General features: G+C 43.5%; 2 protein-coding genes across 4 annotated transcripts in view; both read right to left on the bottom strand.

Annotated features, from left to right (window-relative positions):
* The window catches only part of LOC134100223 (pannexin-1-like), a 32,409-nt gene extending 29,061 nt beyond the window's left edge, over window positions 1–3,348 (bottom strand). For both annotated transcript variants that reach the window (XM_062553315.1, XM_062553316.1), the window contains exon 1: window positions 3,005–3,348. In XM_062553315.1, the coding sequence (XP_062409299.1) occupies window positions 3,005–3,188 (184 nt within the window). In that variant the 5' untranslated portion in view covers window positions 3,189–3,348. The remainder of the gene's footprint in view (window positions 1–3,004) is intronic.
* A 1,850-nt stretch (window positions 3,349–5,198) lies between these two features.
* LOC134100213 (ferroxidase HEPHL1-like) overlaps window positions 5,199–17,500 on the bottom strand; it is a 67,797-nt gene continuing 55,495 nt past the window's right edge. Inside the window, exon 21 of one of the 2 annotated variants that reach the window (XM_062553295.1) lies at window positions 5,199–5,728. In XM_062553295.1, coding sequence (XP_062409279.1) covers window positions 5,652–5,728 — 77 coding nt within the window. In that variant the 3' untranslated portion in view covers window positions 5,199–5,651. Of the gene's footprint in view, window positions 5,729–13,754; window positions 15,960–17,500 lie in introns of those variants that run through there. The other variant, XM_062553294.1, reaches the window with a different exon arrangement.

Raw genomic sequence — 17,500 nt, 5'->3', positions numbered from 1 at the left:
GACTACACAGCAGATATACGGACTACACAGCAGATATACGGACTACACAGCAGATATACGGTCTACACAGCAGATATACGGACTACACAGCAGATATACGGTCTACACAGCAGAACTACGGACTACACAGCAGATATACGGACTACACAGCAGCAGATATACGGACTACACAGCAGCAGATATACGGACTACACAGCAGCAGATATACGGTCTACACAGCAGATATACGGACTACACAGCAGATATACGGACTACACAGCAGATATACGGACTACACAGCAGCAGATATACGGACTACACAGCAGCAGATATACGGACTACACAGCAGCAGATATACGGACTACACAGCAGCAGATATACGGACTACACAGCAGCAGATATACGGTCTACACAGCAGATATACGGACTACACAGCAGATATACGGACTACACAGCAGATATACGGACTACACAGCAGCAGATATACGGACTACACAGCAGCAGATATACGGACTACACAGCAGATATACGGACTACACAGCAGCAGATATACGGACTACACAGCAGATATACGGTCTACACAGCAGATATACGGACTACACAGCAGATATACGGACTACACAGCAGATATACGGACTACACAGCAGATATACGGACTACACAGCAGCAGATATACGGACTACACAGCAGATATACGGACTACACAGCAGCTATACGGACTACACAGCAGCAGATATACGGACTACACAGCAGATATACGGACTACACAGCAGCTATACGGACTACACAGCAGCAGATATACGGACTACACAGCAGATATACGGACTACACAGCAGATATACGGACTACACAGCAGCAGATATACGGTCTACACAGCAGCAGATATACGGACTACACAGCAGCAGATATTCTACACAGCAGATATACGGTCTACACAGCAGCAGATATACGGACTACACAGCAGCAGATATACGGACTACACAGCAGATATACGGACTACACAGCAGCAGATATACGGACTACACAGCAGATATACGGACTACACAGCAGCAGATATACGGACTACACAGCAGATATACGGACTACACAGCAGATATACGGACTACACAGCAGCAGATATACGGACTACACAGCAGCAGATATTCTACACAGCAGATATACGGTCTACACAGCAGCAGATATACGGACTACACAGCAGATATACGGACTACACAGCAGCAGATATACGGACTACACAGCAGCAGATATACGGTCTACACAGCAGATATACGGACTACACAGCAGATATACGGTCTACACAGCAGATATACGGTCTACACAGCAGATATACGGTCTACACAGCAGCAGATATACGGACTACACAGCAGATATACGGACTACACAGCAGCAGATATACGGACTACACAGCAGATATACGGACTACACAGCAGATATACGGTCTACACAGCAGCAGATATACGGTCTACACAGCAGATATACGGTCTACACAGCAGATATACGGACTACACAGCAGATATACGGACTACACAGCAGCAGATATACGGACTACACAGCAGATATACGGACTACACAGCAGATATACGGACTACACAGCAGATATACGGTCTACACAGCAGATATACGGACTACACAGCAGATATACGGACTACACAGCAGATATACGGTCTACACAGCAGATATACGGACTACACAGCAGATATACGGACTACACAGCAGCAGATATACGGACTACACAGCAGATATACGGACTACACAGCAGCAGATATACGGACTACACAGCAGATATACGGACTACACAGCAGCAGATATACGGACTACAAAGCAGATATACGGTCTACACAGCAGCAGATATACGGTCTACACAGCAGCAGATATACGGACTACACAGCAGATATACGGTCTACACAGCAGATATACGGACTACACAGCAGCAGATATACGGACTACACAGCAGCAGATATACGGTCTCAGAGCAGATATACGGTCTACACAGCAGATATACGGACTACACAGCAGATATACGGACTACACAGCAGATATACGGACTACACAGCAGATATACGGACTACACAGCAGATATACGGTCTACACAGCGATTACACAAACGCTCTGTCTGCTAAATGTGAATAATGGCGGGTAGGGCGGTAGGCTAGGCCACATATAGCCTACAGCACACACACCCTGTAATGGAGGAGACACAGCACACACACCTTGTTTACTCGCAGCTGAGTGTAGAAGAAGAGACTGCAGTAGCCTACAGCAGCACACCATACTGTCTGCTCATACGGGTGTCGTAAACGGGAGTACACACACACACACTATACACTGACTGCAGTAGCCTACACACACCTATAGGCCTACTGTCTGCTCATACGTGTGCGTAGTAAACAGGAGTACACTACACACACACACACACACACACACACACACTATACACTGACAGCAGCACACACACCTATAGGCCTACTGTCTGCTCATACGTGTGCGTAGTAAACAGGAGTACAGTACACACACACTCACACACACACGCTGACAGCAGTAGCCTACACACACCTATATGCCTACTGTCTACTCATACGTGTGCGCAGTAAACAGGAGTACAGTACACACACACACACACACACACACACACACACACACACACACACATGCTGACAGCAGTAGCCTACACACACCTACAGTATAGGCCTACTGTCTGCTCATACCTGTGCGTAGTACTAAACGGCTATCATCACCCAGCAACACGAACAAACTGTTGGAACATCAGTGTGTGTGTGTGTGTGTGTCGGTGAGTGTGTGTGTGTGTGTGTGTTTATTTTCGTTTTCGCTTCTGCTGATCTGTCTCATTTCCCGTTTTTAGGACGCTTGATTATAATAGTTTGGTCCCCAATCTTCTCTAACACACACACACACAAACACACACACACACACACAGGGAGCCAGTCCCACACGCCCACGACAGGTCTTTCTCGTGACTCACCGACAGACACACAACACACACACTCACCGACACACACTCACTCACCGACAGACACCTCCTGCGCGAAGGCGAGCGAGATGAGCACGAGCGGCAGTCCCACTGCGATACACGTCACCATCTTATCCAGCGCGAGCTCCAGTCGGACTCCTTTGTAGCGCGCGGCTTCAGGTGACTCTTTGAGCAGGAAGTCGGAGAAAACGTATTCGGTGGCGACGTGTGCGATAGCCATGTCTGACAGCTCGAGATACTCCCGTTAGCGACGTTTGGTCTTAGGGACTGAAAGACAAACGTGTAGTTCAACTCGCACCGTGCATCATTCGACCACCGAGACACTCGGACCACCGGTGAACATTTACAACACGCGCTCTTTGTTGCTCTCGCTCCAACAGATCACGTAACTTCCGGCTAAAAGCAAAACCATCAGATTAATAGCCAATCAAAACACCGCTACGGTGTTGCGAGAAGAAAACGCTTCTAGCCTAAATATTTTCCTGATCCGTTGCTTGATATGTCTTTCTGCAGAAATCTCAGTGAACCTACATTACGGTCTCTCTACCGATCCTAAAATAAACCGTCCTTCATCCCACATAATGATGAAAGAAAGAAGGAAAGAATAATTATTAGAAAAAAATCAAGTTATCCAGCAGACTGGACGTAGTTTCATTTAGAAGTCTGTCAGCTGGCATCTGATATCATAGCCTACTGCTGCCTTCATTTACCAGCAATGTTAGCCTACTGTACAGGCTACTTTCTTTAACTTTCAAAGTAGCTTACGACTTACGACCCTGCTGAAAAAACAGCCTGACCAGCTAAAGGTGGTTTGCTGGTTGACCAGCTTGTTAACCTTATATGACCACCCTATGATGGTTGACCAGCTAGACCAGCAAAACTCTTGCGAAAACACACCTTCAGCTGGTTTACCCAGCTTACAATGGTAATTCAGCTGGTTTTGATTGTCGTACCACCTAAAGCTGGTCATTTTAGTTAGTGTTGCTGGTCTACATTGCTGGTTTTTACTGGCCATGCCAGCTCATGTTGGTCATTCTAGAAAACCAGCTTGACCATCTTTGTCAAGCTTGACAGGCTGGTCACCAGCATGACCATCTTAAACCAGCTGTATCCCACACAACAGGCTGGTCACACCAGCATGACCAGCTTCCTCAGATGGTCATGCCAGCATGTCTAGCTGGGGGCCTAACCAGCTACACCAGCAAAGACCAGCAATAGCTGGAAGAAAACCAGCAAAGACCAGCTAAAACCAGCTAAAACCAGCTACCAGCCTAAGCTGGTTTCTTGCTGTTTTTTTCAGTGGGAGAGCGTTGAAACACATACATCCAGTTTACTTATTCTATTCTTTGAGGGTTTGGTGACCTCTTTATATCTGGATCTGAATTCGACACAGGTCCTATGCAGCATAGGGAAAGCATGGGTAAAGGCATGGGAGAGGCAGCAGATACGGAGAAAGCCCAAAAGAAGCTAGCCTACTGCAACAAATAAACAAACAAGCCCCCCCCCCCCCCCCAAAAAAAAAGCAACCCGCAACTAGGCTACTAGTTCCAAGCGACTTTGCAAACAAACAAGCCCAAAGTCGCTTAGAACAAGCAGACTTGTTAACACTGCTTGATGACTCACGAAATTAATTGCTATTATGTAGTTTAAATAAACCACCGCTGTCGTACAGTTAACATGTTCACATAAGTAGTCTATATACTTTTATGATCCCATGAGGGAAATTATAATAAGTAGTCTATATACTTTTATGATCCCATGAGGGAAATTATAATTTCTCTGCATTTAACCCAATTTAACTGAATTAGTGAACACACACAGCACACAGTGAACACTCAGTGAGGTGAATCACACACTAATCCAGAGCTGTGAGCTGCTGTGTGTGAGACATTTTGTTTCTGTGTGTGTGTGTGTGTGTATGTATGAGACAGTTTGTGTGTGTGTGTGTATGTATGAGACAGTTCGTGTGTGTATCATGTGTGTGTGTGTGTATGTATGAGACAGTTTGTGTGTGTATCATGTGTGTGTGTGTGTGTGTGTGTGTGTGTGTGTGTGTATGAGACAGTTTGTGTGTGTGTATGTGTGTGTGTGTGTGTGTGTGTGTGTGTGTGTGTGTGTGTGTGTGTGTGTGTGTGTGTGTGTGTGTGTGTGTGATGCATGGCTTAAGTCAGAGTGTTCATCATAAGGGCTGTTTAGACACAATTACTGTAAAATAAACAAGACACAAGACTGGAGGGTATAAATAATTTAATTCATCACAGCGGAGTGAGCGTTAAGGAAGGGTTGATTTGTTCAGGAACTATTAATGCCAGGGTTGATTTGTTCAGGAACTATTAATGCCAGGGTTGATTTGTTCAGGAACTATTAATGCCAGGTTTAATTTGTTGAGGAACTGCTGTTGTTGATCCGTGTTGTTGTGTTGAGGAACTGCTATTGTTGATCCGTGTTGTTGTGTTGTTGTTTACAGGAACTGCTATTGTTGATCCGTGTTGCTCAGTACCCAGATCTGAGGTGGCCCATCTCCTGCATGCTGATTGGATCTTTGGTGGCCCATCTCCTGCATGCTGATTGGATCTTTGGTGGCCCATCTCCTGCATGCTGATTGGATCTGAAGTGAACCATCTCCTGCATGCTGATTGGATCTGAGGTGGCCCATCTCCATGCTGATTGGTTCTCTTTCAGGCTATGCAGTGACAGATTTCATAATCAGCGCCCCTATGGTAACCATGACAACCATGGGTATAGGTGGAGATGTGGCCGCTGCAAGGAAACCATGACAACAGAATTAGAACAGTGAAACCATGACAACAGTCTCAGAACTTCTGAAGGACTCTTGAGCATTCAAAACAATCAATGACTGTTAATAGGTAACCAAGTAAGTGTGCGTGAGTGTGAGTGTGTCTCTTAAAAGATTTTTTAAAGAAAGAAGCTTTTGAAACAACAGGTCAAAATTAGTTTGGAATCTGTCTGCTGCATCCAATAGCCAATAAAAGACAAAGGCAGAAACATTTAACCAATAGACAGCACAATGTAGATAATGATGTCTATACAGCACAGCGTAGATAATGATGTCTATACAGCACTGATGTCTAGACAGCACAGTGTAGATAATGATGTCTACACAGCACAGTGTAGATAAAACAACAAAACTTTCTCCATTGCAAATCATGCAAGACATTTACAAAATAAATGTCACTCATGTCCATGGCATGGAAGGCCTACGTAGGCCTCTACTCTTCTATGAACTCGAAAGCTATTTTAACCCTTATAGTAGGGGGGATTATCAACAAAAAAGGGCCTAATCGTTACGCGTCGGATAGAAGCACCAAAATTGGTACAGACACTCTTTATGATGTATCTCATCATATCAGAAGGGGTGCCCCAGATTTCTGGTTCATTAAGGTCATTTTTTAAGGGAAAATCCAAGATGGCTGCCAGAAACGGCCTTAGGATAATAAAACATTGCATAGTGTGGGCATCTTGATTTATTCTGCTACTTTATAATTTCACATTTAATATATAGAGATGGTTAACAAATAATATATGCAAGATAACCCATGTAAACAATCTTACATGTCTATTATACAACTTTAAAGTGGAAAAAACAGGCTTTAAACGGTCAGAATGGCATGACTCCCCCAGTGAATCCTCACCTGAGTAGTTAATTATTCATTTATGCATAACATTAATATTCTTAAAAACTTTTGGAAGAATCACTTAATCATTTTCAAAAGACAGCTTATTGTTTAATTGTCCACATGAGCAGAGATCTAGCCCTAAATAGGAACACAACTCATGTTATGCTAGCGTTAGCATTAGCATTAGCCAATGTAGACCCACCAGCTGAGTTGAGTTAAAGCTGGGCAAACAAAGGTATTCCTAGGCTAATTGTGTCCCTGTGATCACTTGGGGTCTTTTTTTGCGTATTTGTGCCCTTTGGATCTTCCTGGGGGGTATTGTCGTATTCTTTTGGGCATAATGTTATAGGAACTATGAAATTTAGATTTGTACTACAGTAATGGTTGCCAGCTACTAAGGTGTGTAAAATGTACATTGAGTAAGGCTGTGTCTCATTACACTTACTTCCGTCAGTACACTGCTAATGTGCACTGACCACTTACTGCTGTAGTGCTCACTTTTGATGGTTAGTACTGTCCCAAAAGGGGCCTTCCCCAAACTTCCCACAAAGGTGGGAGCATGAAACATTCTAAAATCTCTTGGTTAAATGCTGAAGCATTCAAAGTTCCTTTCACTTGAACTAAGGGACCAAGCCCTGTGCACCAGTGCACAAAGCAAGGTCCATAAAGGCATTGATGACAGAGATTGGTGTGGATGAACTTGACTGGCCTGCACAGGGTCCTGACCTCAACCCAATAGAACACCTTTGGGATGAATTAGATGGACTGAGGGGCAGTCTACTCATCCAACATCAGTGTGTGACCTCACAAATGTGCTTCTGAAAGAATGGTAAAACAAAACCGATAAACACACTGTGGAAAGTCTTCCCTGAAGCTGTTATAGCTGCAAAGGGTGGACCGACATCATATCAAACCCTATGGATTAAGAATGGGATGTGACTGAAATTCATATGTGAGTCAAGGCAGGTGACCAAATACTTTTGGCAATTAGTGTACAGTACTTAGGTTGCTTTTGGTATAGGGCAAAACTTTCAGGAAATACACATCAATAGTGTTTTCAAAACCTTGAGGAAAAGAGCAAGTTCGGCTCTCCCAGGTTTTCTCTCTTTTTCAGGTTGTGATACAACCTTTAGGGCAAAAAGTCAGCATGGGCTGCATGGAAATAATTTCCAGAAGTAACAGGTGCCTTCACTGCTATGACATTAAATCTTTTTCAATTACTTAGCCAGGAAACAAACATATTTGCATTGCTGGAGAGGTACACTTGTGTTCTTTACGATAAGACAACCAATCTTGAAAAATTCAATGAATCTCAGGAAGGATTTGTTTTCTCAAAAATGTCTCTCAATGGAAAATACCCCTACCACACAGGCTGCACTGATCCAGCATTCAAATAGTGCAGTGTACCAAGCTAGCATTTGGTCCAAAGGTCTGCAAGCTATCCAGTCAGTGCTTTCTCCTGAAAAATATGGATGGACTAAATTAGATGATTATTGGACACCTTTATGGACACTTTTACCAGAGGCAGCGAAAGTATGTAGAGAACTTCTTAATGTGACAGCAAAGCTGAGCCTCTCTGCCGAGTGCCGATGCCAGGATGCTGGGTTGCCTTGCACAGCATTATGCCAATGTGCTGAAGCATGTGAGTAGATGAAAATATGCAGTATGTAGGCTATGACTAATGTACTACTGTAATCTTACAAAGTTACAGGGCACATGTGTGCATCATTTTATGATTTTATGAGATCTGCCTGAGGTGCTTCTCTGTGTTTACAGTATCCTTGAGATAGTTAGTGGATATATAGGTAGCCATAGTGTATTTCTTTTCATAATTTATTTTCTTTTAAGACAGTTCTTCTTACCCTAGATAGCCCTAGATATTTGGGGCATTCCTTCTAGGATGTCTTAGGATCACCCAAGGAACATACCCAAGTTCAAGCTTTTTAGAGGTTGTTTAGATGGTCTTTGAATTAGCTGCCAATTATGTGGCGGGCACGACCTTAGCGCAACCTTTTTCAATTTCTTTAAAAACTCACTACCTGTTAGAGATAGTTTTGGCCACCCCTTCTAGGATGTCTTAGGGTTATTTTGTCTTTTTATCTATCCTTCCTTCCTTCTTCGGTTCTCCGGCTTGTTCCCACCGATCTAAAGAACACTAGATAGACTATCCCAATGTTGCTGCCCCATCATTCTTTATCTAGGAAGGAAGGAAGGGATGATATAAAAAGATGAATGAGAAGAGCCTTTAGGATCACCCAAGGAACACCAAATTTCAAGTTTATTACAGGTTAATTAGGTGGCCTTTGAAATAGCTGACAATTTTGTGGCGAGCAGCACTGCCTTTTTCAATTTCTTTTAAAACTCACTTCCTGTTAGAGACATATTGGACACTCCTTCTAGGATGTCTTAGGATCACCCAATGAACATATACCAACTTTCAGGCTTTTTAGGGGTTGTTTAGATGGTCTTTGAACTAGCTGCCAATTTTGTGGCGGGCAGTACAGCCTTTTCCAATAGTTTTTGAATCAGCTTTCAATTGTATTGGCGGCCATTTTGAATTTCTCCAAAATCTCACTTCCTGTTTGAGATATTTTTGGGCACCCCTTCTGGGATGTCTTAGGATCACCCAATGACCATGTATACCAAATGTCAAGCTTTTTAGAGGTTGTTTAGGCAGTCTTTGAAGTAGCCGCCAATTTTGTGGCAGGAAGCGCAGTATTTTTTAGTCTTTTTAAAAAACCTCACTTCCTGTTTGAGAATTTTGGTGAAATCTTCCAGGATGACTTAGGATCACCCAATGAACATATACACCAAATTTCAAGCTTTTAGGAGGTTGTATAGGTAGTTTTTGAATCAGCTATCAATTGTATTGGCGGCCATTTTGAATTTCTCCAAAATCTCACTTCCTGTTTGAGATATTTTTGGGCACCCCTTCTAGGATGTCTTAGGATCACCCAAGGAACATATCTACCAAATTTCATGCTTCTATCCGCCGCGTAACGATTTTTCACATAATCTCCCCTACTATTAGATGCATAAGTGGGGTCAAAAATGACCCCAGAGGTTGTTTTCTTGCAGTGTCTTCTTAATTTTACATTTTTTTCATTTAACCTTCCATGTATTCCTCAAATAGGTTGTCTTTGACATGAGGCCATTTGGATTTGTGTCTAATTATTATATTTTTAAAGTAATTTCATGTTTTGTATTAATACCACCGATCCGCATAGGTGGGGTCAAAAATGACCCCAAGCATTTTCTATGGAATTTCAAAAGTTAACCCTAGGATCTTTTGATTTTTATCAAGTGTGGCAGTAAGGTATACATTTACTGTTGATTATCACATCTCATGTCAGCAGTCTCACCATCCTGAAGGCTATTTTTACACAACAACATAAATCTAAGTATCATCATATAATGTGGCGGCCAAGCGTCCATAGCGACGTCGCTTTTTGATCCTTCGATGTCCACTCTTCCTATCATTGTGAAGCAGAATTCACCAAGCGATATTTACAGAGGGATTTGTTGATATAGCGTTCTTGGCCTGATTTGTATGACTTTTTATGCCTAAAAATAGGGCGAAAATTCAATTTTTCAAGCCAATTGGCTGTATTTTCTGATTTACTGGTTAACAAAAGAAGATATTCATAATCACCTCTGTAAATGTTTTTTTATTTGATATATTAACACTACAAAAAAACTATTTTCAACCTGGCTTTTTCCAATGGTCAGATTCTTCGCATCAAAACATATATGCAAATGAGTGCATATTTAATTAGACATAACCTAATTAGCATATTTAAACATAAATACAGAAAACTTGCAATACGTTTTTTTCTCCTATTTATGTGAGTATTCAACTGGTAAAGTTTCATGACGATATCTCTAAGTTAAAAATTTTACCCTATTCACCTATGTTGAGATCATTTTAGGATGTTTACCTTTTTTGCCTTTCTAAAAGCTGTTTTGTAATAAAATGTTAATAAAAAGTGATACATCATATGTCCAACATGAAATAATAATTGCTTTGACAAATATGTAATAAAAATCATCATCTTTAACCAAAATGAAAGACATTATTTGAGTTTAAAGCAAAAAACGCATGCATTCTAATTGGGGTCATTTTTGACCCCACTCATGGAAGAGTGTAGGTATTGGTAGCCTATGCATCTAAGGGTTAAATTGACAACATTGCAGGCTACATACAAAATTGCTTATTCAGTTTAAGGAAAAGTATGTCCTCCAAAACATTCTCCTTTAGATTGCTACAAAGGAGACAAAATATATTTGAGAGACGAAAAGACACACTCTACACTGACCTGGGTAACTGGCACACAGGCGGCACACTCATGTCATGGGTAACGGGCACACACTCATGTCATGGGTAACGGGCACACACTCATGTCATGGGTAACGGGCACACACTCATGTCATGGGTAACGGGCACACGGGCAGCACACTCATGTCATGGGCACACAGGCAGCACACTCATGTCATGGGTAACGGGCACACACTCATGTCATGGGTAACGGGCACACACTCATGTCATGGGCACACAGGCAGCACACTCATGTCATGGGTAACGGGCACACACTCATGTCATGGGTAACGGGCACACACTCATGTCATGGGTAACGGGCAGCACACTCATGTCATGGGTAACGGGCACACACTCATGTCATGGGTAACGGGCAGCACACTCATGTCATGGGTAACGGGCACACGGGCACACACTCATGTCATGGGTAACGGGCACACGGGCACACACTCATGTCATGGGTAACGGGCACACGGGCAGCACACTCATGTCATGGGTAACGGGCAGCACACTCATGTCATGGGTAACGGGCACACAGGCAGCACACTCATGTCATGGGTAACGGGTACACACTCATGTCATGGGTAACGGGCACACAGGCGGCACACTCATGTCATGGGTAACGGGCACACACTCATGTCATGGGTAACGGGCAGCACACTCATGTCATGGGTAACGGGCACACAGGCGGCACACTCATGTCATGGGTAACGGGCACACAGGCAGCACACTCATGTCATGGGTAACGGGCAGCACACTCATGTCATGGGTAACGGGCACACACTCATGTCATGGGTAACGGGCACACACTCATGTCATGGGTAACGGGCAGCACACTCATGTCATGGGTAACGGGCACACACTCATGTCATGGGTAACGGGCACACAGGCAGCACACTCATGTCATGGGTAACGGGCACACACTCATGTCATGGGTAACGGGCACACACTCATGTCATGGGTAACGGGCACACACTCATGTCATGGGTAACGGGCACACACTCATGTCATGGGTAACGGGCACACACTCATGTCATGGGTAACGGGCACACAGGCAGCACACTCATGTCATGGGTAACGGGCACACACTCATGTCATGGGCACACAGGCAGCACACTCATGTCATGGGTAACGGGCACACACTCATGTCATGGGTAACGGGCACACACTCATGTCATGGGTAACGGGCACACACTCATGTCATGGGTAACGGGCAGCACACTCATGTCATGGGTAACGGGCACACAGGCAGCACACTCATGTCATGGGTAACGGGCAGCACACTCATGTCATGGGCACACAGGCAGCACACTCATGTCATGGGTAACGGGCACACAGGCAGCACACTCATGTCATGGGTAACGGGCACACAGGCGGCACACTCATGTCATGGGTAACGGGCAGCACACTCATGTCATGGGTAACGGGCAGCACACTCATGTCATGGGTAACGGGCAGCACACTCATGTCATGGGTAACGGGCACACAGGCGGCACACTCATGTCATGGGTAACGGGCACACAGGCGGCACACTCATGTCATGGGTAACGGGCAGCACACTCATGTCATGGGTAACGGGCAGCACACTCATGTCATGGGTAACGGGCACACAGGCAGCACACTCATGTCATGGGTAACGGGCACACACTCATGTCATGGGTAACGGGCAGCACACTCATGTCATGGGTAACGGGCACACACTCATGTCATGGGTAACGGGCAGCACACTCATGTCATGGGCACACAGGCAGCACACTCATGTCATGGGTAACGGGCACACACTCATGTCATGGGCACACAGGCAGCACACTCATGTCATGGGTAACGGGCACACACTCATGTCATGGGTAACGGGCACACACTCATGTCATGGGTAACGGGCACACACTCATGTCATGGGTAACGGGCAGCACACTCATGTCATGGGTAACGGGCACACAGGCAGCACACTCATGTCATGGGTAACGGGCACACAGGCAGCACACTCATGTCATGGGTAACGGGCAGCACACTCATGTCATGGGTAACGGGCACACACTCATGTCATGGGTAACGGGCACACACTCATGTCATGGGTAACGGGCAGCACACTCATGTCATGGGTAACGGGCAGCACACTCATGTCATGGGTAACGGGCACACACTCATGTCATGGGTAACGGGCAGCACACTCATGTCATGGGTAACGGGCACACAGGCAGCACACTCATGTCATGGGTAACGGGCACACGGGCGGCACACTCATGTCATGGGTAACGGGCACACACTCATGTCATGGGTAACGGGCACACACTCATGTCATGGGTAACGGGCACACAGGCAGCACACTCATGTCATGGGTAACGGGCACACACTCATGTCATGGGTAACGGGCAGCACACTCATGTCATGGGTAACGGGCAGCACACTCATGTCATGGGTAACGGGCACACACTCATGTCATGGGTAACGGGCACACACTCATGTCATGGGTAACGGGCAGCACACTCATGTCATGGGTAACGGGCACACAGGCGGCACACTCATGTCATGGGTAACGGGCACACAGGCAGCACACTCATGTCATGGGTAACGGGCAGCACACTCATGCCAAGTTTGTAGCTCAGGGTTTGTGCTAGACATGCCAGCCCAATAACAAAAGATGCTTTAGCTTCTTTCATGTCTAGCCTCTTTAGCATATACGTCTAAGAAATTGGACAGGGAAACATTTGGGACTGTCATGCAACCTGAGTGTTATGTGTTATGTTATTTTCAGGCAATGGTGCTGATCAGTGCTTAATGAAGGCCTGATGAAGATCTGTTGATCGAAACGGTGCCTTTTCAACAAATAAAGAACTTTTTGGAGCCATTACAGTGTGCAGACCATCACCCTACTCAGTGCTTCCAAAAGCCCAACAACATGTTTTCAAATGCCACACGCATACATATTTCACAATATATTAGGAGTAAATAAAGCTGGACATATATCAGAGCATTCTGAGGTTATTTGTTACATATATTTATTGTCCTTAAATAATACAAACAGATTAATAAAATAAGTGTTATAAAATGATAGTTGACAATTAATCAATCAATTCAGTATTGCAGCCCTAACCAAAAATACCCAAGACAACATACTGTAGAAACAATAAACACACATAATCTATAAAACAACACTGAAAAAATGGCCACATATAATACACAGAACAAACAGTGACTCGTATTAAACAAAACAACCTGCAATCAATGTCCATACATTATCAACACCATACAAAATACACAAAACAAACTATAAGAAGAACTCATAACAAACATACAGGCATCACAATGCACAAACCAAACAGTAGCCACGTTTACATGGACAGTTCTTTTGTAATTCCGATTGAACATTTTTGCGCCGTCTGTTTACATGGCACTTTCTATTCAAGCGCTTTAAAATCTTTGATTGGAATAGCCGTTGTTCCTTACTTTTCATTGGGAAGATATAGCAGTCAATCTGAATGACCGTATATATGGGTGTTCATTCGGAATAAGAACGGACTACACCACCTCTTCCATTCCGATTAAAATTCTGATCGGATCAGGAATTTCCATTCCGATTGAGGTGTTTATATGACGATTTTTATTCCGAGCTGTTATTCCGTTTCTAATCGGAATAGAAGTGTCCATGGAAACGGGGCTAGTTAGAACTCATAACAAACAACATACAGGCATCACAATGCACAAAACCGACAATTAGAACTCATAACAAACATACATGCAGTGATTTGTGAGCAGCTGTTATCACCTTATGTGTAACTCAGCAGCCGATTGCATCAGTCGAACGTAAGGTTGATCATAAGTTTAGGTGTAAGTTGTGTCTTAAAGGAACACTTCACCGTTTTTCATATTAAACTCATAAACTCATATTAAACTCATATTAAATTAGTCATTCCCTTAATTAAGACGAGTTGATACATACCTCTCACGTTTCAATGCGTTCACTCTCTGGATCTGGCGCGCAGCGCAAATTTTTTTGTCTCACCATACTTGGTCATGTGACTACTCGTATAACTGTATTTTATGCAGGATATTATTACATTGGTGGGAACATTGAAAAAAATTATGACATTACCCTCCCATAAACGTAATAAATCACAGATTTGGTGAAATTGTTACGTTGGAGCTTGTTTGTCAGTGAACTCATATTTCTAACCATGTAGTCTGCTGTCAGAGCTTAAAACCTGATACAGTGGCATGTTTGTGGGACATTTTTTATTACGTTAACAGTAGGCGACTTATTACATTTATGGGAAATTATTACGTTTGCAGGATTATTAAATTTTAAAAGTGCATATTTTTATTACGTTTGTGGTTTATTACATTTGTGGGAAGTTATTACATTTGTGGGTGTTATATATGTCCATAGGCCTACGATTTCCAATAACATGATTCAAACACTGCTCAAGTAAATTAAATGTGTGTAATCGGTCGCGTATGTAACTCCTCTCGACTTATACTTTGTTACATTTAACAATTCCACAGTTTAAATGAGGACGGAACTTACGTTCAGCTGGTGCAATCGGCTGCAGGAGTACAAATACCACTAAACAAACAGTAGATTGCACACGTGATCATGTCTGTCAGGTGTGTGTGTATGTGGGGGGGTTGGTATTGTGAGACTATGGTGTGTGTGTGTGTGTGTGGGGGGGGGGGGGGGGGGGGCAGGTGGGCATTGATATTAGACTATGGTGTGTGTGTGTGTGTGTGTTCATGTTTATGTTAATGTGTGTGTGTGTGTGTTCATGTTAGAGTGTGTGTGTGTGTGTGTGTGTGTGTGTGTGTGTGTGTGTCTGTGCGTTCATGTCCATGTTAATGTGCATGTGTCAGTGTGTGTGTGGGGTGGTTGATGGCTGTGTATCTGCTTGTAATCTTTCCCTCTCGGCCAACTCCAGTTCAGATGGGGGCGCTGCAGTTCTCTGACGACGGATTTTAATCGTGACGGCAACACAGACCCCGAGCAGAACCACGGCAACCACGGTGACCACCGCAACTGCTATGACACCATTTCTGCTTCTCTCTGCAGGCAGGAGACCATGGCAACAGGGGTGATAAGTATTGATGTCTCTGTAGTAGTAGTGTTTAGGCTATTCTGTTTACAACCTCGTGGTTGGAACGGATTCCAAATAAAAAGCAGTTTCAAAATAAAAGCCCTCCGAATCAGAATAGGGAAAAGCCCAAGGTAAATAACACAAGGATTAAGGTAGGCCGAAATGGCATTAATAGTAATATTTTTAAAAATATTGAAAATCCAATTGAACCGTGATTTTAAAATCGAAAATTAAATCAAATCTAGCATTTGGAGAATTGTGACACCCCCAATAATTAGTATCTTCACCAGTTATCTAATAGTATGTTCTCAGTACTTGCACACAAGTTTACAATTATAAACTAAAAGTGGACCAATTTAGTCCGAAGTAGTATCAAAATAGTACAAATATACCACAAAATAGTACAAATATACCACTATTTATACTCATAAACGAACAACATGAAGTAAACTTAAATGAAGCCGCTTAAAACACAGCACTAGCAACTGGGAACTTACAATACAGCGCTAGCAGGGAGCAAGGAGGAATGTAAAACTATCTCTTATTACGTCCGGAGAGAAGTTAAAGCGTAACTCCGGTGAAAATTGACCCCATGGTCTTTTTCTGCACTAAAACTCATCAAATAAGCCATGGAGGATCAACCGCTACAGAGCTTGCCCTGGTATACGCTACAGCCCCAAATCACAAACATTAGGATTAGCTAAAGACGGTGCGCTAAACGCTTCCCAAATAGCATTTAATATTGTTCAAAACAGCATCAAACCTCGTCAGTAGCTTGCTCAGCTTCCCCACATGTAAAACAAAGGAGTTATCGAACCCGGAGTTCATTAAACAGTTCATTACAGAAGACTGTTCAGAACACTTACCAGCTCCTCCAACCCTGCATCACAAGGATTTGTTGTACTGTCACATTTATCTATTATTCATGCTGGGGTTGGAGGAACTTCATTGGTGATTTCGCAGTGCTTGTGTTTTTGCAGTGTCAGTGTGTCCGATTTTTCCTCCTCAAACATTTATTGTACACTCTGGACAATGTGATCCAGTTGACAAAACTCCCAGACCCCCCCCCCCACACACACACACACACACACCTGTCCTGTCCTGTCCTGTTCTTTGGATTACTTTGTATTATGTTGTGTCCTTTTTAGTCTTTCACTGTACAGCACTTTGGTCAGCTTATGCTGTGTGTAAATGTGCTTTATAAATAATTTTTTCTTACTTTTACTTCCTTACACACACACACACACATTGGACTGCACGGTCTGACTTGCTCTATTTTTGCTTTTCAATGTTATTACTTTAAAGAGACCCTATGCAACTTTTTCATAGTCATAAAATCGCTTAGAAATCATTGTTTTGCTTGACTGACCAGTTTCATCGAAAACAGTAATATTTCCTCCCGTCCCCAGTGTCCCTATCTGCTATTGCAACCTTGCAATTTCTGCAGGAGGCGATCGCTCCTTGTTTACATCTGGAAGTCTGAGACGTGTAAGGAACAAGAAGAACCACG

This window comes from Sardina pilchardus, chromosome 13, assembly GCF_963854185.1.
Source record: "Sardina pilchardus chromosome 13, fSarPil1.1, whole genome shotgun sequence".
NCBI lineage: Eukaryota > Metazoa > Chordata > Actinopteri > Clupeiformes > Clupeidae > Sardina > Sardina pilchardus.
The sequence above is the reverse complement of the archived record's forward strand: the minus strand, read 5'-3'. Positions and strand labels throughout refer to the sequence as shown.